At 58.3% G+C, this 25,777-nt stretch overlaps 1 protein-coding gene across 1 annotated transcript; it reads left to right on the plus strand.

The window, feature by feature from the left end:
• Positions 1–2,692: 2,692 nt before the first annotated feature.
• SNED1 (sushi, nidogen and EGF like domains 1) lies at positions 2,693–25,250 on the plus strand. The gene is made up of 33 exons (XM_054166265.1): positions 2,693–2,909; positions 5,833–6,120; positions 6,836–6,976; positions 7,644–7,806; positions 8,675–8,800; positions 8,939–9,052; positions 9,770–9,883; positions 10,143–10,256; positions 10,382–10,498; positions 10,735–10,860; positions 11,136–11,240; positions 11,682–11,795; positions 12,681–12,797; positions 13,229–13,345; positions 13,431–13,547; positions 13,807–13,920; positions 13,998–14,171; positions 14,360–14,473; positions 15,366–15,479; positions 15,878–15,991; positions 16,080–16,193; positions 16,823–17,119; positions 18,320–18,503; positions 18,593–18,705; positions 19,182–19,460; positions 19,844–19,991; positions 20,332–20,414; positions 21,165–21,245; positions 21,486–21,602; positions 22,039–22,126; positions 22,664–22,747; positions 22,982–23,019; positions 24,431–25,250. The coding sequence occupies exons 1-33, from the start codon at positions 2,706–2,708 to the stop codon at positions 24,466–24,468; spliced, it is 4,371 nt and encodes a 1,456-aa protein (XP_054022240.1). The 5' UTR covers positions 2,693–2,705; the 3' UTR covers positions 24,469–25,250.
• The last annotated feature ends 527 nt before the right edge of the window (positions 25,251–25,777 follow it).

Below are 25,777 nucleotides of genomic sequence, written 5' to 3' on the forward strand. Positions count from 1 at the left end.
TCCTGGAGAGGGAGTGGGTGGCACTGACCAGAGCTTGGCTGGATGGTGTGGGGAAAGTATTGCTTCTCCCTATGCTCCTCCCAGCCTTCCCGGCACAGAGCCTGGCTTCGCACCGGCTCCAGCTCCTGGCCCAGAGGAAATGGCTGCTGGCAGGGGCCCACAGCTGTTTTCCCTGCTCAGCTCAGCTTGCTGCTTTTAATTTAGCATGCCGGGGAGCTGGCCTGAGACGCTGCAGGGGGAGCGTTGCAGTGCTTTCCCGTGCGAAGCCTGCCTGGAAGAAAATCCTTCCCTCATGCTCGGGATGCCTGCTGGCAGGGCTGCTCCCTCCTGCCTGCCCTGCCCATCTCCGGAGAGAAAACCCGCGGCAGGAATCCACCATGGCCGCCGCAGGGATGCTCCCGGTGCGGGGCTGCACAGGTCGGTGTCACAGTGTCCCTGTAATCCTTGGGATGTGAACTTGCAGCAGGGCCTGGCATGGTACCATAGAGACAGACGACAGGACTCTGGGGAGCACATGACACAAGGGGGGTGCAGTCCCAGCCATGGGAGTGAGGAGCTCACTCTCCTGGATGTGAGTGGCAGATGGGGACAGCCAGAAGACCCTCCTCCTGCATCCGCTCCCCAGAAGAGATGGCTCTCAGCTGGCACCCCTAGAGCCGCAGATGGGCTGTGTGGAGAGGGTGGCAGTGCCCTGCTGTGCTCCCTCGCACGGCACCCCGGCACTCCCCAGGCGGGGGAGAGGGTAAGCAGCCTAATGCCTTCCAGAAGATTGGCTGTAAATGGCTGAGGAGGGTAATTCATATCAAACTCATAAAGCCTTTATTAGTGTCCCGGGGGAGAAATCCGGATGTGGCTGTTTATTTATTTTGGATTTCGCCCCCTTCCCCCCCCCCCTTCTCTTTTCCTTTTAACATTTTCGTGCACATTTTTAAAGGGACAAGGATGCCTCTCGGTGTTCAGCAGCTGGGCTCAGTGAGAACTGGTTGCCTGCAGAACATTTGGTTCTAGAGTGTTGGTACTGGCCAAGGTGCCCTGGCATCTCAAGGGGTTGAGCAAGATCTCGAAGTCTGGCTTCAGGGCCACTCCGAGGGAGGGGGAGAGTCTCAGCAATGAGGGAGCCGGGGCTGCCATGCTGCCCCAAGGGCATTTCGGAGACCCGCAGCTTTACTCAGTGTTGTATCTCTGCTGTCCACAAGGTCCTCCTTGTGCCCAATCTCACTCTTGGACCTCCACTACATGCCTCAGTTTCCTGCACTCCACAGAGAGGTGATGATCCCCACACCAGTGCTGTCACCTCTTGGGGCAGTCAGCAGCACATGGGTGAGGATTTTGGGAGCTCCCTCTCACTGATGGCAGAGCTGGGTCCCCAGTGAGCCAGACTTTCCGTGGCAGCGTCTTTGGCCAGTCCTAGCCCAGACACACTGTTGTTTGCTCCTCTGCTTGGCTCTTAACATGATTTGTTCCTTGACCCCTTTTCAAATGTACCTCACAATGGCTGCAGCAGAGGATATTTATACAGCGGGGGTGTGGAATAACATGGAAACCCCCTGGAGCCAGGGACTGGATTCCCACATCATCCCAATGCCCAGGAGCAAGCAACAGCCCTCCCTTTTTTTGCCAGGACCTTGGACCAGGCTGGATGGGGTTCCCTGTCACAATTCCCCCAAGCTGCACCCAGGTGCCCCAGGTGCTCATGCCCTGGCGAAGGTTGGGTACAGCCCTGGGAGCCACTTGGTCCAGCTGGATGCCTCACCCTAGCACCTGAGCCATGGCAGTGCAGGCATCACCCATCGTTAACTATCAGTTAACTTCCAATTAATTTTCAAAGCCAGTCATGGGTTTTAGTGGGATGTCCCAGGGGCAGGCCCCCTAGTTTTCTGGGGGTCTTGGGCTCTCTTGATAAAACCAGCTGTTGCTTGATAGAAGTAGGATGGGTGTGGGTTGCTATTTTTCCTCCATAGACAAAGAGGCCCTTGAGCCTAAAGTGTAACTTAAAACATGGCATTCCTGAAAAGAATTTCCTGATAATATTTTTAGCACCTGAAAAAAAAAAAAAGGGGGGGGGGGGGAAGGGGGAAGGAAAAAAAACCTCAGCAAATAACATATTTTTTTTATCTCTGACCACCCCCTTGGCCCCCCCGCTCCCGTTCTATGTTTTAAAGAACAGAGGGACCTGCTGCTGAACTGCAGCTGGGGGGAGCAGCTGGTGACAGAGTGGGGGCTCCGAGGCCACGCGAATCCTTGGGTGGACTGCTTCTTCCCCATGCGGGGCATGAGGGGGCGGTGAGGAGTCTCCCCAGGCGGGGCTTGGAACGAGAAAGGCGGCAGGGGACCCCCGGGAACACCCCCCACCTCCGCTCCACAGCTCCCCGCAGAGGGACACAACGCCCCCTCCCGAGGGGCGGAGCTATTACTGACCCCCGCCTCTCTCATTTGCATACCCCGCCCTTAACCCTCCTCCCGCTCTCCCGGCGCGCCCGGCGCCCATTGGCTGGCCGAGAAAGGCCTATGCAAATGAGCAGCGGCGGGCGGGGCCAGCTGGGTGAGGGGCCGTGCGCGCCGGTGCCGCGCGGGGTTGCGGTGGGTGGCTGTGGCTGAGGCGGCCGCTGCGCTCCGAGCGCTCCGCTCCGTGCCCGCCGCCTTTCTGCTGCCATGCCGCGGTGGCCGACCTCGGTGTGAGAGGCGAGCCACGGGTCCCAGCGACCATGCAGGGCCTGGCGGGATGGGCTGCGCTGGTGGCCCTGGGCGAGTGGTTGTGGGCGGGCGGCCTGGTGCCCCTAGCGGATTTCTACCCCTTCGGACCCGCGCAGGGCGACGCCGCCACGGGGAAGCAGGATGACGGCGGCTCCGAGCTGCGGCCCCTCGCCGTCCCCTTCCCGTTCTTCGGCGCGGGGCACACCGGCCTCTACGTGAGTAGCGGGAGGCGGCGGGGCGGCCTCCCCTGGGGCCGGTCGTTGCATTTGTAAGCTGTGGCACTGCGCGCAGGGGTCGGAGCGCGGCTGAGCTTCCCCAGGGGCCGTCGGGCGGTCCCCGTTTCGCTGCGAGCGTCAGGAATAACGGCGTGCCTAGTGCGGGCGGAGGGCTGACGGGGCCCTGGCTCGGCAGGACCGGGGCTGCCTCGGGTGCTGCAGTAAGGGGCCCGGCCCTGCGGTGCTGGAGGTGCCAGGCGCCGTGCTCACCCACAGCAGGGAGCACTGGCCTCGACCCCTTACTCTGGCTGGAGCCGGAGATCCCCGTGCCCCGTGGGACCTGCCCCTGCAGCAGCCTGACGTGGGGGTCCCAGTTCTGGGAAACTGGGCAAGGCTGGAAGGTGAGAGCTCGGAGCGACTGTGCTGTGGCCTCTGGACGGCAGCCTTCAGCGAGGAGGAGGCAACGGTGGGGCGCTGGGTGCGATGCAGAATAAACACAGCTGCCCGTTGACTTCTGCTGCAGTGGACTTGGGTGGCCACTCGGTGCATCCCGCTCCTTTTCTTTTCCCTGCGACCACCGCGGCGGCCGGGCTGCTGGGACCTCTGCCGGCATGCTCCTTTGCAGCCCCCAAGCCCTTCAGAGGGGACTGCAGCTGGAGAGAGAGCTTGAGTCTCACCTGGCCCGCCGTGTTCCCCACGGCTGTGGCTGTCTGGCAGAGGAGCAGCCCTGAGTGCTCGGTTGTCCCCAGAGTCCTTTCGGTGGTGCTGGCTCCAAATGTAAGCGTTGTGGCCTAGGGTTGGGGATCTGTGCTCCCCATGCTGCTTCCTGCCTGGTGCAGTGAATCCTCTGGTATCCTGTTCCCTTCTCTTCTCCCTGGTTTGCTCTGGACTGCTGGAGACAGGGTCTGGGCATTGCTTTGGTGCCATTTTGGAGCTGAGCTTGCCTTGGCTGAGTGCAGGAGGACCTTGCTGTTGTTGTTTTGGTTTTTTCTCCTGATAAAAGCACTAGCCAGATGGGAGGGACCTGGCCTTGGGGCTTGAGCCACGGTGGGAGCACAGAAGAGACTGGCAGAGCTAGGTGATTTTATGGTCATCCCATATAGGACTTGGAGCACAGCTCTGGAAGGGGCTGCAGGAGTAAGAGGATAGTGCATCCTCCTCCTCCCCTGAACTGAGAGCCCCTCGGCTCTGCAGGGCCTTCTTACCTGCTACCAGTATGGGGGTCTGTGTGCCAGGGCTGCCTCTCACTAGGGAGCCACTGACCTGGGGGAGCTAGCTTGGGGCTGGGCTCACCTGGAAACCTTCATCCTAGGGAACTGTCTTCACCCACCCCCCCCTCTTTTGCAAAACCCAGCAGCAACAACAGCAACAACAAAAAACCTTCTTGGCTCCAGCTCTTTCCCATCTTGCTTTAATCACGGGAAGAATGTTCCTCCACAAACACCACGGGGTTACGGAGGCTTTGGGAAAGAGGAATCCTCTTCCCCTTAGTCACAACAAGGGCTGCCCCATATTCAAATGGAGGGGCTGGGAACCCTCCCCAGACACTGAGCAAGGCTGATGCAGCTGAGTCAACCCCTGCCTGGGCATGTGGGCAGCTGGTGTGCAGGCATGCTGCCTTCAGCATGGCCCCTGGCAGGATGCTGTCTCCCAGCTCCTTGTCAGCACATGAGTGATGCTACTGCCTGCCCCTGCACGCTGCATGCCAAGGCTGTTCTCTCCACTCAAGAGCCTTTTGACTGTGCCATGCTCCCCCTTTCCCACCCTGCAGTCCAGGGTCTTGCCAGGGTGGTGCTGCTGGAGCTGAGCTTTGCACACCAGGGATCACAGTTGGGCAGCTGTTTGCTCCTTGCTTGTCCTGCTGTCACTTGTGGGCAGAGGAACAGTGATGGGGAGCTACCTGCCCTCCTGGGGTTACCACTGTGTCAGGGTGCTGGAATTCCTCCTGGGAGTTCAGGGGCTGAGGATGAAAGTGTTTCCCTTTGATGCCCTACTTCTGTGTTGCCTGCTCAGACATCGGTGCAGGCAGAGGTTTTCCAGCCCTTCCTTGCTCCCACTGTATCCACACGCCAGGCAGCAGCATCTGCTATCTGCAGCTTCCTTCCCTGGGCTGATGGCCATCTCCACCATGTATCCTTGGGCTTGGGTGTCCCAGGACTCGAACTGCCCCATTTATTTAGCAGTGGGGAAGGGCTCAGAGCTTGCCTCAGGTGCCTGGCATCCCTTGATTTTAAAGAAAGCAGCCTGCTGAGGCCCAGGCAGCACAGGGGGCTTTGCACTGGATGGTGCCACTTGGTCACCTGGGGTCCGTGAGCCCTCTATCTCCACCTATCCTTAGCACACTTGGAGCACAGCGCATGCTGGTGGATGGATTCTTGCCTGGCAGAGATCTCCCCTGCTCCTCCCCCTTCCCCCAGTCTGGTGGTTGCCTGCTTTCAGGCAAGACCTTTCTCCTGCCAGGAGGGTGGCAGTGATACCTGGTCCTAGACCCCAGCGCTTCAGGCTGCCTGTGAGCCGTAAGAGAGCAGGGAGCAAAGGAAACGGCGTCCTGTCTCCTCCAGGAGAACTGGCGTGAGCTGGCCGAGCGTGCTGGGCGGTGTTTGTTTAAAGCGCTGGGGCCACCACAGTTTTCTCAGCTGTTCTCCCTTCCCTTGGCCGGGCTGCAGCGCAGAACAGGGCTGGGTTTGTTCAGGCACTGCCTCCCCGCAGCCGTGCTCCAGCGAGTGCGCGGCTGGGGTGGGGGACTGCCGGCGCCAGGGTTTGTCTCTGCTTCCAAGGGCAGGAAAAAGAAGTGCTCCAATATTTGTGGAAGGGGGGAGGTTGGGGGAAGGAAGGTGAAAGGGAAAGCACTTCTGAAACATGGATTCCTGCTGGCAGCAGGAATCAGCTGTGGCCGACTGTTTCTTTCCCTCCCTTTCTGTAGGTGAACAACAACGGAATCATCTCGTTCCTGAAGGAGGTTTCCCAGTTCACGCCGGTGGCCTTCCCCATCTCCAAGGACCGTCGCGTGGTGGCTGCTTTCTGGGCAGACGTGGACAACCGGCGGGCAGGTGATGTGTATTACCGGGAGAGCACCGAGCAGCCCATCCTGGAGAGAGCCAGCAGGGACATCGTGCAGTACTTCCCCGAGTTCCCAGAGTTCTCTGCACGGTGGGTCTTCATTGCCACCTGGTACCGAGTCACCTTCTTCGGAGGCAATTCCTTCTCGCCTGTGAGTAGCTGGCACAAAACAGCCGTTAGTTTAGGGGCAGGGTTATCTTTTCTCTTCCAGAAGTAGTATCCCATCAGAGCTTTGGTGCCTTCCGCAGTGGTGGCATTCCTGCCACGTGCAGCAAAGTGCTGTCAGCTGGGGTCAACGGGGAAAAACCCCACCTCACTCCAGCCTCCTCTCAGGGAGCTGTAGAGAGCAATGAGGCCTCCACTCAGCCTCCTGCAGACCAAATAGCCCCAGGTCCCTCAGCTGCTTCTCACTAGCCCTGTTCTCCAGATCCTTTACCAACTTTGTTGCCTTTCTTTGGACCCACTCCAGCCCTTGAATGTCCTTCTTGGAGTGAGGGCCCCAAAACTAAAACCAGTACTTGAGGTGTGGCCTTACGAGTGCCGAATACAGGGGAACAATCTGTGCCCTGGTCCTGCTGGTCACACTGTTCCTGATACAGGCCAGGATGCTGTTCTTCCCACTTTCCCTGCTCCCTTAGTAGGAGAAGCAAGCTGTTCTGCTCTGTGCAGTGCTGTGTTGTGGTTTTAAGGTTTTAACCTTTAGGGTTAAAAATAATTGAACCCAACTGCCTTTCCTAACCGAGGAAGACTGGGGCTCAAAGAAACACTTCTAAATGCTCTATCATTTTATTTTCTGACCAACTGTTTAGCTGACTTGCCTACCTCTCTCCTGCCCTCTCACTTCTTTCTTGTCTTGCCTGCTGCAGGTAAACACTTTCCAGATCATCCTTATCACAGATGGCAAGCTCTCCTTCACCATCTTCAACTATGAGTCCATTACTTGGACCACGGGTATGCATGCCAGCAGTGGGGGGGACTTTGCCGGGCTCGGCGGCATTGCAGCGCAGGTAAGCTGTTAACCTGGCCCCCAGAGATTGCTCTGCAAGCTTGCAGCTCCTGCTCGGGGTTTTTGGAGGTGGAAAGCCTCCTTCTGGATTGGTTTGTCATTTTTTGTTGGGTTTTTGTTCAGTTTTTGTTTTGTTTTATTTTTAAAGCTGTTAAATATATGTGTACTCTGGCTCCCAAAGCCAAGACCATACAAGGGACTTTGTTATCCTGAAACCACAGGTCTTTGACTTGGCTGCTGCCTCATAGTCTTTTCTTTCCTAACCTTGGCCTTTAAGAGCAGCTGCTGCAGCCAGCACAGCTTTCACTTGTATTTGTATTTGCCTGTGTGTGTTGTTGTGTTGAAGGGAAAACAAGCCAACATCCACACCCACAAAACCCCAGTGCCCCTTTGGATATGTGAATTTCCTGGCAGTTGATCTGTGTTTGGCAGCAGGCGGGGTGCTGCAGGTGGAGAGGAAGCCCGATGGGAGGGGTGGCTGCAGCGCCCCTTGTGTCAGCTGCCATCCTGGCAGGTGGGCAGCGCTGAGTGCTGGCCAATGGCACGTGGAAGGGAGCAGCTGGCCTGGGTGGTGCCGCTGTGGAGCGCAGGAAGGAGAAGCCCTTGTGCTGCAGCCACCTTGCCCTGTGTGCTAGTGATGCCTGCTTGCCCTCTGCCCTTGTCCCCAGGCAGGGTTTAATGCCGGTGATGGAAAGCGCTACTTCAACATCCCCGGATCCCGCACCGATGACATCGCTGACGTGGAGATGACGACAAATGTGGGTATCCCCGGGCGCTGGGTGTTCAGAATCGATGATGCCCAGGTGCAAGTGGGGGGCTGCAGCAACACAAGTAAGAGGACAGCAGTTAGGTTTATTTAACTCCCAACCCAACCCCACACTGTTCTCCAGCCCTATCTTTCCTTGCCTCAACCCCCACCTCTGTGGTGTGGAGGATATGGCTTGAAGGGCTTGGGGAGGGAGGGAAGAACAGCCGTGGCAGGGGACTGCCCAAAGTGCCTGCAGTGGCTGGGGATGGCACCCACAGGTGCCCTGGGGCTGGGAAGGGACTGGGAGAGAAAATGGGGAGGGGAGGAAGACTGAGGCAAAAAGAGCCTGTGGGGAGCAATAAGGGAGGCTGGGAAGGAGACCAGAGTGCACAGGAAGGACTTCCTGGCCTGCTGCCATACAGGGCATAAGGGGCTGGAGCCATCAGGGGAGGCATCACAGGAGGCCAGGGTGAGCCATGCGAAGGGCCGATGGGTGCCAGCCTCCCCTGTGGAGCTGGGGCCCTAGGGCTGGGCCATGCTTCCCACCCTGGGGGTCCTGACACATCCTCTGCAGAGCTGTTGGCCTCCTGTTCCTCATACCCACTTCCTCCCCCGGCCATCTTTTCCCACCTGTGATCTGTGTGTGTCTCATGTTGGTGATGGGTTTGCTGTACATGGGCTCTCCTGTCTGCCTTGCCCTCTGCCCTGGGTGATAAGTGAGGGTGTGCCTATGTCCCAACCCCCCCCAGCCAGCAGGGTCGCTGCTGCACAGCCTCCTATTCCCCGCTATGAGGAGCAGACCCTGCCGTGCTGTGAGGCAGGCAGCCCCCATGAGCACACTATGGGACTGGGTGTATGTGACAAAGGACCCTGGTACTGGTGTGGCTGGAGGGTGGCAGGTGAGCCCTGTCAGGGCAGGGACTGATGAGGGGACACCACCTGTCCCCACAGCCTCTGTCTGCCTGACTCTTCGGCCCTGCCTGAATGGGGGGAAGTGTATTGAGGACTGCATCACGGGGAACCCCTCCTACACCTGCTCCTGCCTGGCTGGCTTTACTGGGAAGAGGTGCCACGTTGGTGAGTGCTGGCCCTGTGCTCCCAGTGCTTTGCCACATGGAATATGTCTTGTTCCTGCTATCACTGCTGTGTACTGATGGTCTGTCCCCTGAGCTGTCCCAGCCCTGAGCTTCTGCCCCACCTGGGGCTCTATTTCAGATGTGGATGAATGTCTCTCCCACCCATGTCAGAATGGAGCCACCTGCCTCAATGGTGCTGGCAGCTTCAGCTGCAGGTGCCCACTGGGCTTCAGAGGTGCCAGCTGTGAGACCGGTGAGTGTGGGGCTGCTGGCATGGTGGGGCTGTCTCCGCTGCCCCAGGCTTGGGGCTCTTTGGAGACCAGGACTCCTGTGGCGGCTGCTGGGCTGGAGCGATTTGGGACGACTGGCTGGGATTTCAGCTTGCTGCAAGCAGAGGAAACTTTGTTCTGGCCGTGAGCCCTTCCTGCTGCAGGCAGCCCACTGCTCCCGGGGCTTGCCTTAGTGCTGCTCCCAGCACTTTTGCCCAGCAGCTGCTCTTCTGTGAGAGAGGCTGGTGCTTAGCACTTCACTTAGCTTTTGCGGGTGATGCTCTGCTCCTGAGACTTTCAAAGCTAGCAGGGACTCTCCCAGTGCCTCGAAAGGGGCCATGTTGGCCAGCTTCTCCCACTGCTGGCCTCTGCCCACTGGCAGAAGTGCCACCAAAGCATTTGGCTCTCAGTGGGCCAGGCAAGCAGGGAGTTGAGTCTCAAGGAGGGGAGGGAGAAATGCCTGGCACATGATGCTAGCATCCAAGAGACACAGGAAGATGAAAGGGATGAGCTGCTCAATGAAAGAGGTGGGGAAGAGGTGCAGCCAGGCATGCAGCCACTGTTTCCTGCTGGAGGGTACTTTGCTGGCTTGGAGCTACTCTTTCTGCCCAACACCAGCCATCGCCATGTGTGCAGGGTATGCCATGTGCCAGTCTTGTGCCTGGGTTGATCTCCCGCCAGCTGCCCTCTCTTTTTTGCAGAAGAGTTGCCATGTGAGAGCAAGGTGTGCCAGAACAATGGGACGTGCCAGGTGGCAAATGGGACAGCAGCATGCTTGTGCCAGCCAGGCTACACGGGAGCAGACTGCCAGACAGGTGGGTGGCAGAAGCAGGTGTGAGGGGGAGATGATGACGCTTCATGCCCTGGCACGCTGCTTTCCCACCCTGCTTCACCTCTGGCTATAGTTGTGGGAGAGGAGCACTCACTGTTGCTAGTGGTGCTGACTGTTTGTTTTTTTTCCCTGACTCACCTCCCACCTCCTGAGCATCCTCCAGGATGGGAGGCAGCGGGTGAACCAGCAGCCCAGCAGTGCTTGTGCGTGGCCTGACCGCCCCTCCTGGCCTCCCCTTGCAGAGGTCAACGAGTGTGAGTCCAGCCCGTGCCTGAACGGTGGGCACTGCATTGACCTGGTCAATAACTACTCCTGCGTGTGCCTGGAGCCCTTCGCGGGACAGCGCTGCGAGACAGGTGTCTGCTCCTGCCTGCACCCCGGATGACCCTGTCACAGACTGTCCCTCTGTGTTCTGCTGGCCATTGTGGCCCCTCTCCTGGGGCTGGGCTCTGCTCACTGCCCCTTTGCTTTCCCTCACCAGACTTGTCCTCCTGCGAGGACCGGAGCTGCCAGAACCGACAGACCTGCAACTACATCCGCCCCGGCCGATACATCTGCACTTGCTCCCCGGGTTATTATGGCAGCAACTGCCAGTATGGTGAGTGGATGCACGCCTCACTGGCCTGGCACGGGAGCTGGTTGGCTAAGAAGAGGCTGTGTCAGCCATAGGTGCCACCATAAGTTGGCAGGCATGTGGTGCAAAGACGCTGTAGTGCTGCCAGGAGGGAACTCCTTCCAGCAGCACTGCCTGTCCGTGGTGGGGTGTCTCTTGTGAATCTGGGTTAGACCAGCTCTGCCCAGATCCCCTGGGCTCAGCCTCCTCCTTCCCCACAGGTGGGCCCCGCATGCCCAGTGCCTGCCTCTCCCATCCATGCCAGAATGCCGGCAGCTGCCTGGAGACGGAGCAGGGCTACATCTGTGAATGCCAGGAGGGCTACACGGGGGAGGACTGTCGAGACAGTGAGTACTAGGAAGTCTCTCTGGTGGGATGTAGTGTCTCTGGGGGCAGCCCTTGTACTCCTGAAAGTGAGCAGCAACAGCCCTGGAAAGCCTGTTCAAGGCTTCTGGACTGAGCAGTGGGTTCATCCTGCTGGGGGCTGTACCTGGCTGTTTGGGGAGTGGAGGGCTCATGGCTGCCACCCACCTGAGCTCCTCCCATGGGTGGCATCTGGCAAGGCTGTTGGCCAGCCCTGCAAAGCAGGAGGGGTCCTGGATAGCTCTGGTCTCTCTTGCAGAGCTCTTGGATGGCTGCGAGTGTCGCAATGGGGGCAGCTGTCTGGAGGGGAACATCACTGTCTGCCAGTGCCCACCTGGGTTTTTTGGTCTCCTCTGTGAATTTGGTAGGTGAGGACTTCTCTCTTGCTGTGTTTTTTTCCCCCCACTGGAATGCCTGATCTGAGCCAGGCCAGGCTGCTGACAAGCAAGGAGACGTTCTCCCCATTCCTGGGCCTAGCATGGTACCAGGGCACAGACTGAACCTGAGCCTGGAAATAGTGTCCCCTGGAGGAGAAACATTGCATCCATCTCCAATACTCCTTGAGCTGTGCTTCGGCCAGGCTAGCTTCCTTGGGTGGGGAGAGAACCACAGCTTTGTGTACTCCCCCTCTGAAGCTCGTTGGGCATCCAGGCTGCCCCTTGCTCCTCACACAATCTGTGGTGCAGAGGGTTTCTCCTGTCTCATCAGACCATGCAAAGTTAGGAGACCCCTGCTTCTGGCCGGCCAGCTGGCTGGGTGTCTCGCCAGCAGCTGACAGAGGCTGGCACTGGCCGTGTGTTTGCAGAAGTCACCACCACACCGTGCAGCATGAACACGCAGTGCCCAGATGGTGGCTACTGCATGGAGTACGGCGGGAGCTACCTCTGCGTCTGCCACACTGACTACAGCACCAACCACAGTGAGTGTCCCCTGCAGAGCTGCAGGACCAGCCCGGGAGGGATGCCTGCCAGGGCTGGGAGGCTGGACTCCCTAAAAAAATCAAACTCGGAACGAGGCAAAATGAAAGTTGCATTTACAAGAGGTAAACTGAAATCTGGAAGTATAAAATGCAATGAATTTGTGCAAAATGCATTTACATATATTTACAATTCAGTAAAACTAACACAAGGATTCCCTTGTACAGAACTACACCCCCCCTAGATAGCACAGAGGGCTGCTTGCAGCCCCCTCCTTTCCCTGGTGCCTTCAGAAGCACAACACAAGTCAGTTCAGTCAGCAGAAGGTCAGAAAGAGGTAAGGGAGCAATGCAAAGCAGAATCACAGAGAGAAGAGAAAAGGATAGTTTGTGCAGCAAACTTTATCCTAGTCAGCAAGCCAATGGAACAATGTAGATAAATCAGTTGTTCTTCTGTATCCAGTAGCAATTTTTTTACCTTTTAATCAAAGATGTCCAGAAAGTTTGTAGTCTTATTAGTGACTAAGACACTAGGCTAAAGCATCAGGTCCAAACCGTAACAACATAAGTTCACAGAATGGTTTGGGCTGGAAGGGACCTTAAAGATCATCTAGTTCCAAAGCTCCTCCTATTGGCAGGGACACCTCCCACGAGCGTGGCTCGCTCAAAGCCTCATCCGGTGTGGCCTTGAGCACCACCAGGGACTGGGCATCCACAGCCTCCCTGGGCAAAAGCTGTTCCAGTGTCTCCCCACCCTCCTTGTATAGAATTTCTTTTTAATATCCAGTCTAAATCTACCTTCCTCAATCTTAAATCCATTCCCTCTTGTCCTAGCACAAAAAGCCCTTGTAAAAAGTTCTCTGTGCCACTCTGTGTTTGGCTTTGCAGCAATGCCATCTCCCTGTGACTCGGAGCCTTGCCTGAATGGGGGGTTCTGTGAAGTTCACGATGACTCATACACCTGTGAGTGTCCTCAAGGCTTCCTTGGCAAGCACTGTGAGAAAGGTACCTGCACAGAGCTACCTGCTGACCCTAGCACACCTGGCAGGGGGTGGGAGAAGAGTTTGGACCCTTGTGGGAGGTGAGCAGCTGCTTGCTGAGCTGCAGCTGGACACAAGTGCGGGTTATCCTGCAGCACGGAGAATTGCGTGACTCCTTTCGTAGCCCCTGACAGCCACGGCAGCCACTCCAGCTGCACAGCAGGCTCAGCAGTGGAGTTCTGTTTCACTGCTGAGCTTCTGGCTGCAAGAGCAGGCTCAGTCCTGTGGCACAGTGTGCCTGCGCCCCTCGAGGCCCCAGCAGCTGCCTTCACGGACGTTGTTCGGTGGTGCCGCCGAGGCGTGGCACGCTCAGCTTTCCGCAGCCAAGGGGTTTGGTGGGGTGCTGGCAGGAGGATGGCAGCAGTGGGTGATGCCCGCTCGGCGCTCTCTCCACAGCCAAGCCACGGCTCTGCAGCACGGGGCCCTGCCGCAACGGGGGCACCTGCAGGGAGGCGGATGGCGACTACCACTGCACCTGCCCCTACCGCTTCACTGGCAAGCACTGCGAGATCGGTACGGCCCCTCGGCCCCCGCCCGGGCAGGAGAGCTGGCACTTGTCCCCTGCGCTGCTCAGCCCTTGCCTGCTCTCTGCCCGCAGGTAAGCCGGACCCCTGCGCCTCGGGGCCCTGCCAGAATGGGGGCACCTGCTTCCACTACATTGGCAAGTACAAGTGCGACTGTCCCCCGGGCTACGCTGGTCGCCACTGCGAGATCGGTAGGTGTGAGCGGCGGCCTGGGGAGGCATTGGGGCGGCCTGGGGTGCTGCAGGGGCCACCTGGGCACGTGTCGGAGGTCGCCTGGGGAGGCGTCCAGGCTGTCGGCTCTGCTTTGAATTTCCTTCCCTGTAGTTCCAAGCGCTCCAGCTTGCACCCCAGCAGAGGGGAGGGGAGTGCTGCTGGAGGGAGAAGAGGGGAGGCTTTTGTTCGGGGCACTGCTGTCTCCCCACCGATCACTCTTCTCTGCTCTTGTTTTAGTGCCCTCCCTGTGCTTCCTTAGCCCCTGCGAGAATGGTGCTACTTGTGAGGATCTTGGTGGGGACTATACTTGCACCTGCCCTGTGGGCTATGTAGGGAAGCACTGCCAGTCTGGTAAGGGCCTTGTACTGCCCCACCTGGGGCTCAGGATGTCTCTGTGGGCCCCACTCACTCCCCTTGTTTTTCCTCAGAAGTTGATTGTGGTATCCCCAGTGAGGTGAAGCACGCCCAGGCATTTTTTAACTCCACCAAGGTGGGCTCAGTGGCTGAATACCTGTGTGAGCCAGGCTACACCCTCAGCCAGCACAACCACCCCCGTGTCTGCCGCCTGCCAGGCATCTGGAGTGACCCCCCTGAATGTGATGGTGAGCACCATGGGGTGGCTGAGTCCTGGGGTACTGCCCTGGGCTGTGGTTATGACTGTCACTTGGTGACCCCAGGATGCGTATACGCTAGTCCTCCCCTGCCCAAGCCTGCAGACAGTCCCCACCCAGGGACCCCCTCCCCCTGCCTGGTGCTCACATCTCTTGCTTTGTCTCTCAAATACCTTCAGAGATCAATGAGTGCCAGTCCCAGCCCTGTATGAACGGCGGGCAGTGCAAGGACCGCATCGCTGAGTTCCTGTGCTTGTGTGAGCCAGGCTATGCTGGTCAGCACTGTGAGCTGGGTAAGAGACCGTGCCAGCTGTGCTCCAGGGCTGCTGCAGGCAGCTATAGCAAACCCTTCCGTGCCTCCCAGCCCCTGGGCGATGACAGCAGGCACAAACCCCACAGCGGGGAGTTGGGCTGCCTGTGGCTGTGTGCTGGCTTCAGTCTTGTCTGTGCCCTTAGATCCACCTGTGATTAGGGCTCCTGTCCCAGAGCCCTGCCCAGCTGCAGGATGTGGCAGTGGGGAGGTGCTGCTCCCAGTCAGGCAGCGCGGGCAGACCCGTGCAGCACGTGTGCTACTTGCGTCCCTGAGGGATGCTGTGTGGGCATCTGCATCGCTGACAGGGCAGTGAATTCTCCTGATGTGTTCAGCCTGTGCAGATAAGCTCCGGGTCTCTGGGTCTAGAGGGGAAGTGTCCTGGATGGCTCCAGAGTTATTGGCCAGGAGGCAGTGGGGAAAAGCAGCCCGAGGTGACATTTTTAGTCATGCTGTGCTCCTGTGTGTGCACATATGAGCACTTGCTGGGAGAGGGAAGGCAGACAGCACAGGGCCCAGTGGGGCTGACAGGTGGCTCTAGCCTGGCTCCCCAGAGCCCAGCAAAGGATGGTGGTGGGAGAAGGTGGGATACCTGCTGGAAGTTAGAGGAGCGAGTACGTGCCTCTAGCACCTTATGGGACCTCTTGGCACAGCTCCATGCTGTCAGCCATCCCCAAGGGTTCTTGTAGGCATGTCCCATGCCCAGCTCTTGCCATAGCACCCACTCAGGGGCCTCAGGAGCTGTTCCTTGCTAGTGGACTTTGGGAACAGCAAGATGTAGTGCTCTGTGGGAGAAGTGCTTGCCTCTCTATGCCCCCTGTCCCCTGCCATCAGCCTCATCTCTGTGCTGAGCTGGCACCTCTCCTCATCCTCAGATGTCGACGAGTGCCAGTCAGAGCCCTGTAAGAATGGTGGGACCTGCCAGGACCTCCCTGGGTCCTTCACTTGCTACTGTCCCGAGGGCTTTGTGGGGACCCATTGTGAAACAGGTAAGGACACACCTTTCCCAGGGCAGTGGGAGGCTGGACTGGGCACTGGGACATGGCCAAGCCTGGTGCTGAGCCAGGCAGCTGGTTGCTGTCTTGGTCACCTTGACCCTGAGCTGTCACCCTGGATGCCTGCTGCCAGTTATGCCTCTTTGCCTGCCATTTCAGGAGCAGAGCTGAAACTGCTTGGGCGGGGAGGCAGCAGGGAAGACACACAAGAGGTGTGTCAGTGATGGATCCTCTTTCAAAGGCCAGGGGATGCAGCCACCACAGTGCTTGGGTGGGATTTTAGCCCTGGGTTGCATGTCCATCGAGGGGCTCATTGCTGTCACTCACATGTGGAAGTTGGCTGCCAGCATGTCCAGGGCCCCTGCTCATCACTGGCCTCCTTTCACCTCCAGAAGTGGATGCCTGTGAGTCAGGCCCCTGTCGAAATGGAGGGGAGTGTGAAAGCTACAGGGGCTCCTACCTCTGCCTGTGCCCAGAGGGTTTCTTTGGCTACCACTGCGAGACAGGTGAGGTGGGGCAGGGCAGCTGGGTGCAGGGTGGCCACTTGGCCATCCAGCACTGCTGATACCGCTGGACCTGGCACCTCTCCTGCAGCCAGTGACCCATGCTTCTCCAGCCCCTGCGGGAGCAGAGGCTACTGCCTGGCCGGCAATGGCACCCACAGCTGCACCTGCAAAGTCAGCTACACAGGCAAGAGCTGCGAAAAAGGTAAAGGCCCTCAGCAGTGGCACCAGGACATGGTGCGTGGCTCGACGCTGGCCTGGTGGTGGCCATCGCCCGCAAGGGGCTCGACGCTGTCTGGGACCAGCAGCTGTTCTTGAGGCAGGCAGGGCTGGAATCTCATCTCCATGGGAGCCTGCCTGGGCCCCACTGATGCCACAGATGGGTGCTGGTGTGCTGAGCTGCTGCCGTGGGTGCCAGGCTCAGCACAAGTATTCTGGGGGCAGGTATCTGTCTCCCTGCAGTGATGGCAGTCCCTTGGCAGCCCTTAGGAAGGGAGACTAAAGCATCTGAGGGAAGCCTCTTGTGCTGGCACCAGCCTCTTTGGAGCCTCTTGTTGTGTCTCACTGGTGCCCTAGGCCCAGTAGCTAGTGGCAAGTGCTCAGCTGCTGGTGCTGCCAGGGCACAGTGGTTGGGCATGCTCCTGGTAGCCTGGTTCCTTCCACACCTGCTGGGCCAGCGGTGGATAGTGCCCACAGGGTCCCTGCCAGGCATGCCGAGGGAGAGAGCAAGGGCTCCATCTTGCATTGCTGCTGCTCTGTCTCTTGCTGCCGGGGTCCGTTCTCTAAAGATTCATGGCATTACCTCTCCTCTTTGCCTTTGCCTACACCCTGAAGAATTGCTGCCACCAACCTCATTAAAGGTGGAAAGGGTGGAGGACTCTGGTGTGTTGATTTCTTGGCACCCACCTGAGGACGCAGCCGCCAGGCAGCTGATTGACGGCTACGCCGTGACGTACGTATCCCTCGACGGCTCTTACCGCAGGACAGATTTTGTGGACCGAAGTCGTTCTGCCCACCAATTGCGGGCACTCGCCTCCGGCAGAGCCTACAATATTTCTGTCTTTTCAGTCAAACGCAACGTGAACAACAAGAATGATATCAGCAGGCCCATCATGCTCACCACGCGCACTAGTGAGTAGCATCCCCGAGGGGATAGCGGGCGTGAGCGGGCGTAGCCCTGCAGGCACCAGGGCTTGTGCCTTCTCCCTGCCGCCGGCTCCAGCCGCAGCCTGGGCCCGTGCTGAAACCCGGCGCGTTTGGTGGTACACCTCCTTAAAATTCAGCTGGGGGCCTTTGGAAAGTGCTTGGCACAGAGAATTGCTTTTTCCTTTCTTGTGAGTAAAAGGGGACTCCCGCTGTGGCTCGCTGGGCCCCTGCCCAGGGTCTGGTGAGGGAGATGGCAGTAGGGACTGCTCTGGGATCCTGTTCATCAGGGCCAGGCTGCAGCTGCTGCACGGGTTACTCTTTGTGACTGAGCCCAGGGTAGTATGGGTCACCAGTGCTGCTAAGCTGAACTGGAGAAGCCCCTGTACCAGTCAAGCAGCAGGGCTGGGTGATCTCTGCTAACAAGCCCCTGGGCGAGTTGCCTTGCCCTCCTGCTTCCTTGGTATGCAGATGTGCTAGAGAGGGCAGAAGCTATTGGGATCTCTGCTCTGTTGGTGGAGGGAAGGGGACACAGTGGTACCTCTGTGGGGACATGGGCAGGTGTAGTCATTGTGGCCCTGCTTTCTGGGGCAGGTGAGGGTAGAAATAGTGTCAGTTGGGGATGGGGGGGAATTAGACATAGAAAAGCTGCCCTCTAATGAGAGGGGATGGTGGCAGGAAAGCCCACAACATCCACCCCCAGTAGGCTGATACTGAGTGAAACCCAGAACAGAAGGTGGCAGGTGTTGATGCTCAGGACAGAGCGGGTCTGAGCCCCTAGCCACAGCAATTCAGGAGTCCTTGAGCCAAGGCCAGATAGAGGGGCAGTAAGCATAAGGCTCAGGATAGCAGTTTGCAGCACGTGGTGGGCTTAGGGCCAGGCCTACGCACTGCAGACCCATTGGAGCTGGTGATGGGTGGCTGGGGCTAGAGAAGGACAGCCCTGTGGGTGCCACGGAGATGGTACAAGGCCTTGTGGGCAGGCAGACAGATATGCCTCCCACCTGACTGCAGGAGGTGAGGATGGGAGAGTGAAGTCCAGCAGGGCAGGTGGCTCTGAGCTGCTCCTACTGAGGAAGCTAGTCTGAAGGAGCAAGCAGGAACCCCCCTGTTGGGGCACAAGGAAGGGATGAGGCAACCTGTGATGACCGATAGCTGTCTGCAGCCCCCTCCACTTTCTCCGGCTAGGACCGCGTCCGGTGGAAGGCTTTGAGATCGTGAACGTGACGGCCAGCACCATCGTGGTGCAGTGGGCTCTGCACAGGCTCAAGCACTCCACTGTCAGTAGGGTGCGAGTCTCCATCCACCAGCCGGGAGACCTGGTGGGCCGTACTGTGGAGCTGAACAGCAGCGTGGCCAAGTACACCTTCCTGTGAGTTGGGTGGCAGGTGGGCACCGGGCCAGACGGCCCTTCTGGGCTGCCCAGCTCACTTCTTCCCACCCCGCCTTCCTCCTCCACAGGGACCTGCAGCCGGGAGAGAAGTACGTCATTCATGTCACCACATTGAGTGGCCTGGGGATGGAAGACCACCTCTCAGAGAGTCTGGCTACGGCCCCTTTCCACGTGTGGACTAGTGAGTGGGGTTGTCTTCACCGCCCGCCACCACTGCAGGGGCCTTGGGGCTTGGCAGGCACAGAGGAAGGCACGAAAGCCGTCAGTCTGTCTGGCCAGCACGGTGGGTAGGTGTGCAGGCCATGCTCAGGAAGGGCAGGCAAGGCAGTGCACCTCCTCCCTTGCCAGATGCTGTTCACTGTCCAAGACCAGTACAAGCTCAGCCCCATGTGGAGCTCACGTGGGCCTGATTCCATTCCCTGTTATACAGCAGCTGGAGGGGTGAGGTCAAGACCTGAATTGCAGAGCATGATGGGGCTCTGCTTGCCTTGGCAGGGACATGGTGCTAAGCATCTCTTGCTGTCTTGCACAGCTGAGGCATGACCAGGCAAGCTGGGGCCCTGGCATACTTGTAAGATGGTGTGTGAGCAAGCAGGGTGATTGCCATTCAGGGACACCAGTGCTGACCACTTTTCTCTCCCCTCCTGCCTGTCCCAGGGCCTCTCCCCCCACAAAATCTCACTGCCTCCCGTGTCACAGTCACTTCTGTGTCCATGACGTGGGAGCAGCCACCCGCTGGCACTGTGGTGGGCTACATCATCAACGTCACCAACAGCCAGAGCGTCAAGAGCCGCTACGTGCCCAATGGGAAGCTGGTGTCCTACACGGTGCGGGACCTGCTCCCCGGGCAGCGGTACCGCCTGTCCCTGACGGCCGTGCAGAGCACGGAGCAAGGCCAGGTGCACAGCGAGCCCATCCACCTCTACGTCACCACCCGTGAGTGCCCAGCTCGCCACGGCTGGGGTGGCTTCAGCATGAGGGGGAGGGGCTGTGGTAACAAGGAAGCGGGGCAGGGGTAGGATATGAATTGACCAACAGAGTAATGACTGCATGGGGACCCACTGCTCCAGAACGGGGCGTCCGCAGCAGGCTGTGGAGACAGGAGCAGGCCCCCTTGCAGAGGGAGGTGTGTGGTGGGGTGCTGCCTCTGTTAGTGCAGTTACAACTCAATGATGCTTCACTTGGACTGGCACTCACAGTCCAGGTGTGTGAAGAGTGTGCACAGCCCTAAATGACAGCCTGAGGACAAGGACTGGTGGCTGGGTTGCTGTGCTGACCTGCAGCCTGCCTCCTGCTGAGCCTAACCCTTTGCTCTGCAGTGCAGAGGGATGGCGCTTTGGAGAGACGCTGGAGCCAAGCTAAGCCTAACGCCCGCGTGCTGCGCAACAGGCTGCCCCCAGCTTTCCTGCCCGAGCTTCGTTTGCTCGCAGATCGTGGCACAGCTGAGGAGCCCTCGCCAACTCCCAGGTAGGCATCGCTCCAGCACTCCTGGCTCTCCACCAGCACCTGGGCCAAGTGCTGGGCTGAGCAAGCACCTTTTCCCAGCTCCTGTCTCTGGCTGCACATGGGGTCAAGCTGTGTTCCTGCTGGGTTGTGCCTTTTGCCCACCCACTAGAATCCTGACCCAGGAAGGCCTTTGTCCTCTGAGCAGGTTACCCCTGTAGCAGATTGCCTCCCACACTGCCTGCAGGACTTAAACTGAGCCTGATGCCACTAGAGAGTTGTTTATCCAGCTGCTTCCTGCCCCGGTGCTTGAGGTGGCTGTGGCACCTACAGTGCCTCATACCTTATGGTTCTCCTGTGACAGGTTCACTGAGCTGGTGGATGGCAGAGGGAGGATTAGCACCAGGCTTGGCACTGCACTGGACAAATCCATCATTGTGAAACCACGTAAGTCCTCTGCTGCCTTTCTGGCCTGCTGCTGTCACCTAGTACCATCTCCTGTGCCTCATGCCCAGGACAGGCTGATGTAGGGCTCGGGGAGCCATAGTAGAGGGCAGAGCTCTCTTATCTCTCCCTGGGCAGATAAACATCAGCCCTATTTGCTAGGCCTCTGCACAGGCAGAGAGATGGTGCACAGCTAGCTGGGGGTGCCCAAAAAGGACCCTTGCTGATGTAAGGCAGTGCTGGCTGCAGCGTGAGCTGGCTTTCTCCATTGCCAGCAGCACTTAGAGCCCAAGCAGTGACCCACCAGTCCCTGCCTACCAGCAGCCTGAGCCCCTACTGCCAAGCACAGACTTGCACTCGAGGAGGGCACCTGGGCAAGAAGCCCTCGCTAGCCCAGGACTAGCCCCTCGTTTGCCATTTCAGGAACATCAGCGATATAAGTGCCAGCCCAAGATACCCCATCAGGCCTGGAAGCCCCATTGTCATGGGGTGAGGAAGGGGCCTGGCATTCCTGACAGCAGTCCTTGGATGCATTGTCCCTGCCCCTGCCTCCATAGCGTTCTGTGCTCACAGCCCTCCAGGAAGGGCAAGGTGTGCACCCCCTAATTCTAGGGGTGCCTAGTGGGAAGACCTAAACCACTGCCTCAGGCCTGATCAGCCCTCTGAGGCTGCAGTCAGGCTGGATCCTGTTAGAGAGGCTGTCTTTGGGTCTGGCCCTGGCTGCAGGTGACATCTGATCCTCTTGTTGCCCAGAGCCAGATGCTCCAGTGAAGCTGGAGAATGCGGAGGTGTCCAGCCAGGGCAGTCTGGTGCTGCAGCTGCACAAGGCAAAGAGTAAGTCCAGGGAGGGGGGCACATGAACAGCAGGGGCCCAGTCTGGGCCCTGCAAGTAGGCAGAGCACTTGGCAGCAGCTGCTCTCCTGTTACCCTGCCAGGAGGCACACAAGTGGGCCTCTACTGGCTCTCCTATCCCTGCTTGCCCACTTGAGCTCTCCTCAGGAGCACCTGGGCATGCCAGAGGGCTGGGCAGGGCTCCACTATGGCCCTGGGGTGTGACTGCCATGTATTTTGCAGGTGAGGAGCACAACTGCTCTGTGAGCCCCTGCAGGAATGGAGGCACCTGCAGGAGGGATGCTGAATCCTACCACTGTGACTGCCCGCCGGGGTTCAAGGGCCAGCTCTGTGAGCTAGGTGAGTGCCGCACTGCTGCCCGAGCCCTGCGCTCTGGCCTGCAGGCAGATGGCATGTGCCCAGGGGGACAGCAGTCCAGCCACAGGTTGCACAGAGCACTGAGCACACCATGTCAACAGCTAGGCCCTCACAGCTGCGGGGCTCCCACTATTCCCAGGCTAGACAGGGCTGTGCTGTGTCAACAGCAGAGAGGGGCTGGGCTCAGCCTTTGCCAGTCTGGGTAGATCTGGGAGCCTGGCTTCTGCCCTGCCCACGTAGTCCTCTGGGCACCATGAGGCTGGGCCCTCTGCTTCTCCTCATAACTCACCTCTGTTGAGCCCAACCCTCCAGGACAGCAGAGGGGAAGCTAGAGGGGCCTCACTGGCCCCTTGCCGTGGGGGCAGGCAGGGTGAGAGGTAGGCTTGTTGATAGCTCCCCTCTCCTGTTCCCCGAGCAGCCTGCAAGAAGGTGCCACACTCCTGCACACGGCTGTACTTGGAAACCAGGTCATTCCCCCTGTGGGAAGGAGGCACCTGCCACTACCTGTGAGTACTGCCTGTGGGTTGTGCTGCCCCCTGCCCCTGTGCTCAGAGCCGGGGATGTCTTCGTGCAGCTCAGCTCTGGGGAACAGAGAGTGAGTGTGAGGCTGTCTCAGACCATGGCTGCTGCCACCTCCTCCCCAATACAGGCTGAATAGCCTTGTGTGCCCTCAAGCCTCCAGGTCTGCCCTGCCAGCTGCATTTCAGGGCAGGATGAAATGACAGCCCCATAGCAATGTTACCCACTTACATGGCAGCAAGGTTTGTATTTGTGTGTGACCCCCAGCTTGTAGCTGCCTCTCCACCTGCAAGCAGAGGCCTGGGACTAGCCTTACTGTCATGGCAGGGGGGCCTCTCCTCTGCTCCCTCAGACTTCCTGTGATGGAAGGGCCCAGCTGTGTGAGCTCAGCCCTCCTCCTGCCCAGGCCAGTTACTGCAGCCTGAAAGGGAATGGAGGAGACACTTGAGACTCCCCGCCTTGCACTCCTAAAAGCAGACCTGTCCCTATTGTTCCCTGCAACTCACCCTCTGCTGTGTGTGCAGGTACAGGAGAGTCTATAAGGTACACCAGGATGTCTGCTACAAGGAGAGCTGCAAGAGCACCGCTTCTAAGAAGACCACAAGCAGGTACAGCTGGCAGCAGCAGACTTGAGCACTGGCCTTCTTAGGGCCGGGACACAAATATGCAGCCAGCATCACCCAGCATTTGTGGGGTGCCCAAGCTGGGGACAGACTTGGGAGAGGGGAGCAGGTGCCCTCTGCAGAACAGAGTATGAGGAGTACACAACCAAGACTCAGATGCCAGCTCTGCCTGCCCTCTGTGAGCAGCTGCAGGACTGATGGCACTGTTCTTCCTTTCAGAAAACCAAGCAACAGTCACACACTGAAGAAGCCACACAGTAAGTGTCTGCTCCAGGACTTCCTCAGCTGCAGGGAGTTGGGGAGGTGAAGGATGGGGGCCAGAGGGCAGCCCAGGTTCATGTTGCCACATCAGGGGTGTACAAGGGTTCTCTAGCTGCTGTGCTGGTCAAGCTTGGGTACATGACTAGGGCTTGCTCTGCTTCCCTGTGGCTCTGCAGCCCCACCAACAGATTCCTGCATAGAAAGGGCCTGGGTGCTGCCTTGCCAGTGCAAGGCAAAGGCTGCAGCCTTGGAGGGGACAGGTCCCCTTTCCCCCAGCCCATGATGGATGTGCAGGGTGGGAAGAGGCAGCTTTTGGGGATTCTGCACCCCAGCTCATTCTCCTCCTGCTCTTGGCTGGAGGGCCGAGCCCAGAGAGTGGTGGTGAATGGTGCCACATCTGGCTGGCGGCCAGTCACCAGTGGTGTGCCCCAGGGATCAGTGCTGGGCCCCATCCTCTTTAACATCTTCATTGATGATGTGGATGAGGGGGTTGAGTCAGTCATCAGCAAGTTTGCAGATGACACCAAGTTGGGAACAGATGTTAGTCAGTTAGAGGGTAGAAAGGCTCTGCAGAGGGACCTCGACCGACTGGACAGATGGGCAGAGTCCAATGGGATGGCATTTAATAAGTCCAAGTGCCGGGTGCTGCACTTTGGCCACGGCAACCCCATGCAGAGCTACAGGCTGGGGTCAGAGTGGCTGAGAGCTGCCAAACAGAGAGGGACCTGGGGGTGCTGATTGACACCCGCCTAAACATGAGCCAGCAGTGTGCCCAGGTGGCCAAGAAGGCCAATGGCATCCTGGCCTGTATTAGGAATAGTGTGGCCAGCAGGAGCAGGGAGGTCATTGTGCCCCTGTACTCTGCATTGGTTAGGCCACACCTTGAGTACTGTGTCCAGTTCTGGGCCCCTCAGTTTAAGAAGGACATTGAGACACTTGAACGTGTCCAGAGAAGGGCAACAAGGCTGGGGAGAGGCCTTGAGCACAGCCCTGTGAGGAGAGGCTGAGGGAGCTGGGATTGTTTAGCCTGGAGAAGAGAAGGATCAGAGGCGACCTCATTGCCCTCTACAACTACCTGAAAGGTGGTTGTAGACAGGAGGGGGTTGGTCTCTTCTCCCAGGCAACCAGCACCAGAACAAGGGGACACAGTCTCAAGTTGTGCCAGGGGAGGTTTAGACTCGAGGTGAGGAAAAAGTTCTTCACTGAGCGAGTCGTTCGTCATTGGAATGGGCTGCCCAGGGAGGTGGTGGAGTCGACGTCCCTGGAGGTGTTCAAGGGGAGATTGGACGTGGCACTTGGTGCCATGATCTAGTTGTGAGGTCTGTTGGAACAGGTTGAACTTGATGATCCTTGGGGTCTCTTCCAACCTTAGTTACTGTGATACTGTGATACTGTGCTCTTTCACAGGGCTCAAAGCAGTAGAAGCTTCATCTTTCCACATCTAAGGGCTTCTGAAACACCAGGATGATCAGATCTGCCCACTGGGTTGAACACTGGGGGAACCTTTCTGCTTGGCATCAGCCTCTCCCTGCCAGACTCACAGCTGGATAGGTGTGCTGAGCAGTGCTCCCTTCTCTCTACCAGACCAGCTCTGCCCTCGCTCTGGCTTGCCTCACTCCAGCCACTTCTCTGCCTGCCAGGAATTGGGCACCAGTGTACCACAGCAGCTGGCTGGCTGCCCCAAAGAGCATCGGCCCTGCTCTCGCCCCCTTGTCATTTGTCACTGTATGACAGATGGCCTCCTAGCTCTGCTCAGGCACTGGCAGGTCTGAGCCTGGCTCTGCCAAAAGCATCTGCACCAACCTGTTTCCATAACCCAAGGTTATAAATTACCAATGACCTCCAAATAAAGCAGTTTAATGCAGACCAAAAAGCTTTAGCTATCACCCGAGACGTGGCCCACAAAAACCAGGTGGGAGACCTTCCCTGTGCAGACCAGTTAGAAATGGTGAGCAGCTTCACTGAGCAGTGAGGCAAGCATGGGCAGTAGATGTGCATCCTCATCTCCTCTGCTCCAGGGGGGGAAAGTGGGGGAGCTTCTACTGCCTGTGTGTTTGTTTTCTAAATTTGCTTTGTAAACAATCCCTGTAAATAATTTAAACCAAATTCTCGGCTTTGAAACCTACAGAGCACATAGAAAGGATTCAAAAGCAGTGTGTAGGGTGAAATGTGTCAGCTGAGGTGCAACAACACACTTGTTCTGACTAGATCATCCCCAGCGTGCAGTGTACAGTAGGGGCTTGGTGACAAAGTAAGCCCCTTGTCCCCTGCCCCTGAACTGCTCGTAGTGTTTGCATTCCCTGTGGCACCAGCTGGTTGCTTACAGAGAGGAGCAGCACCCAGGGGTTGCCCCACCAGCTGCAGCAGGACAGGGAAGGAAAAAGCATAGCTTAGAAACATTCCTAGTTTGTGTGAGTTTGTATGACAGTGCTAGTTTAAACATAGATTTGTGTATGAGGTGTACACAGTGTATATTCTAAATGAATCCATACCAGAGATATATTGTAGTTAGGGTTGCCCCAACAGCCTGGGGGCATGGTGGCAGGGCAGCCTCCTCTCCTCCCAGCACTGCCAGGGTGCTTTGCTGTTCAGCCATGTGTGTCAAGATACAGCCTGGAAAAATGCTGAGGAGAACAGGACTGGGACGTTTGGTGCTCCTGGCACTACCCTCTCCCTCCCAGGAGTGCTGTAAGAGTGTTCAGCCCAGAGAAGTGGCTGCTGAGGCAGCCAGCAGCAGACAGGAAGCAGCAAGAT

This window comes from Dryobates pubescens, chromosome 13 (genome assembly GCF_014839835.1).
Source record: "Dryobates pubescens isolate bDryPub1 chromosome 13, bDryPub1.pri, whole genome shotgun sequence".
NCBI lineage: Eukaryota > Metazoa > Chordata > Aves > Piciformes > Picidae > Dryobates > Dryobates pubescens.

Bases quoted from the DNA above. Each gene is read 5' to 3' on its own strand.
- SNED1 (XM_054166265.1), top strand. From the start codon at position 2,706: ATGCAGGGCCTGGCGGGATGGGCTGCGCTGGTGGCCCTGGGCGAGTGG. The intron at 6,121-6,835 runs GTGAGTAGCTGG...TGCCTGCTGCAG, and splicing joins GAGGCAATTCCTTCTCGCCT to GTAAACACTTTCCAGATCAT. The intron at 10,861-11,135 runs GTGAGTACTAGG...TCTCTCTTGCAG, and splicing joins GGGGGAGGACTGTCGAGACA to AGCTCTTGGATGGCTGCGAG.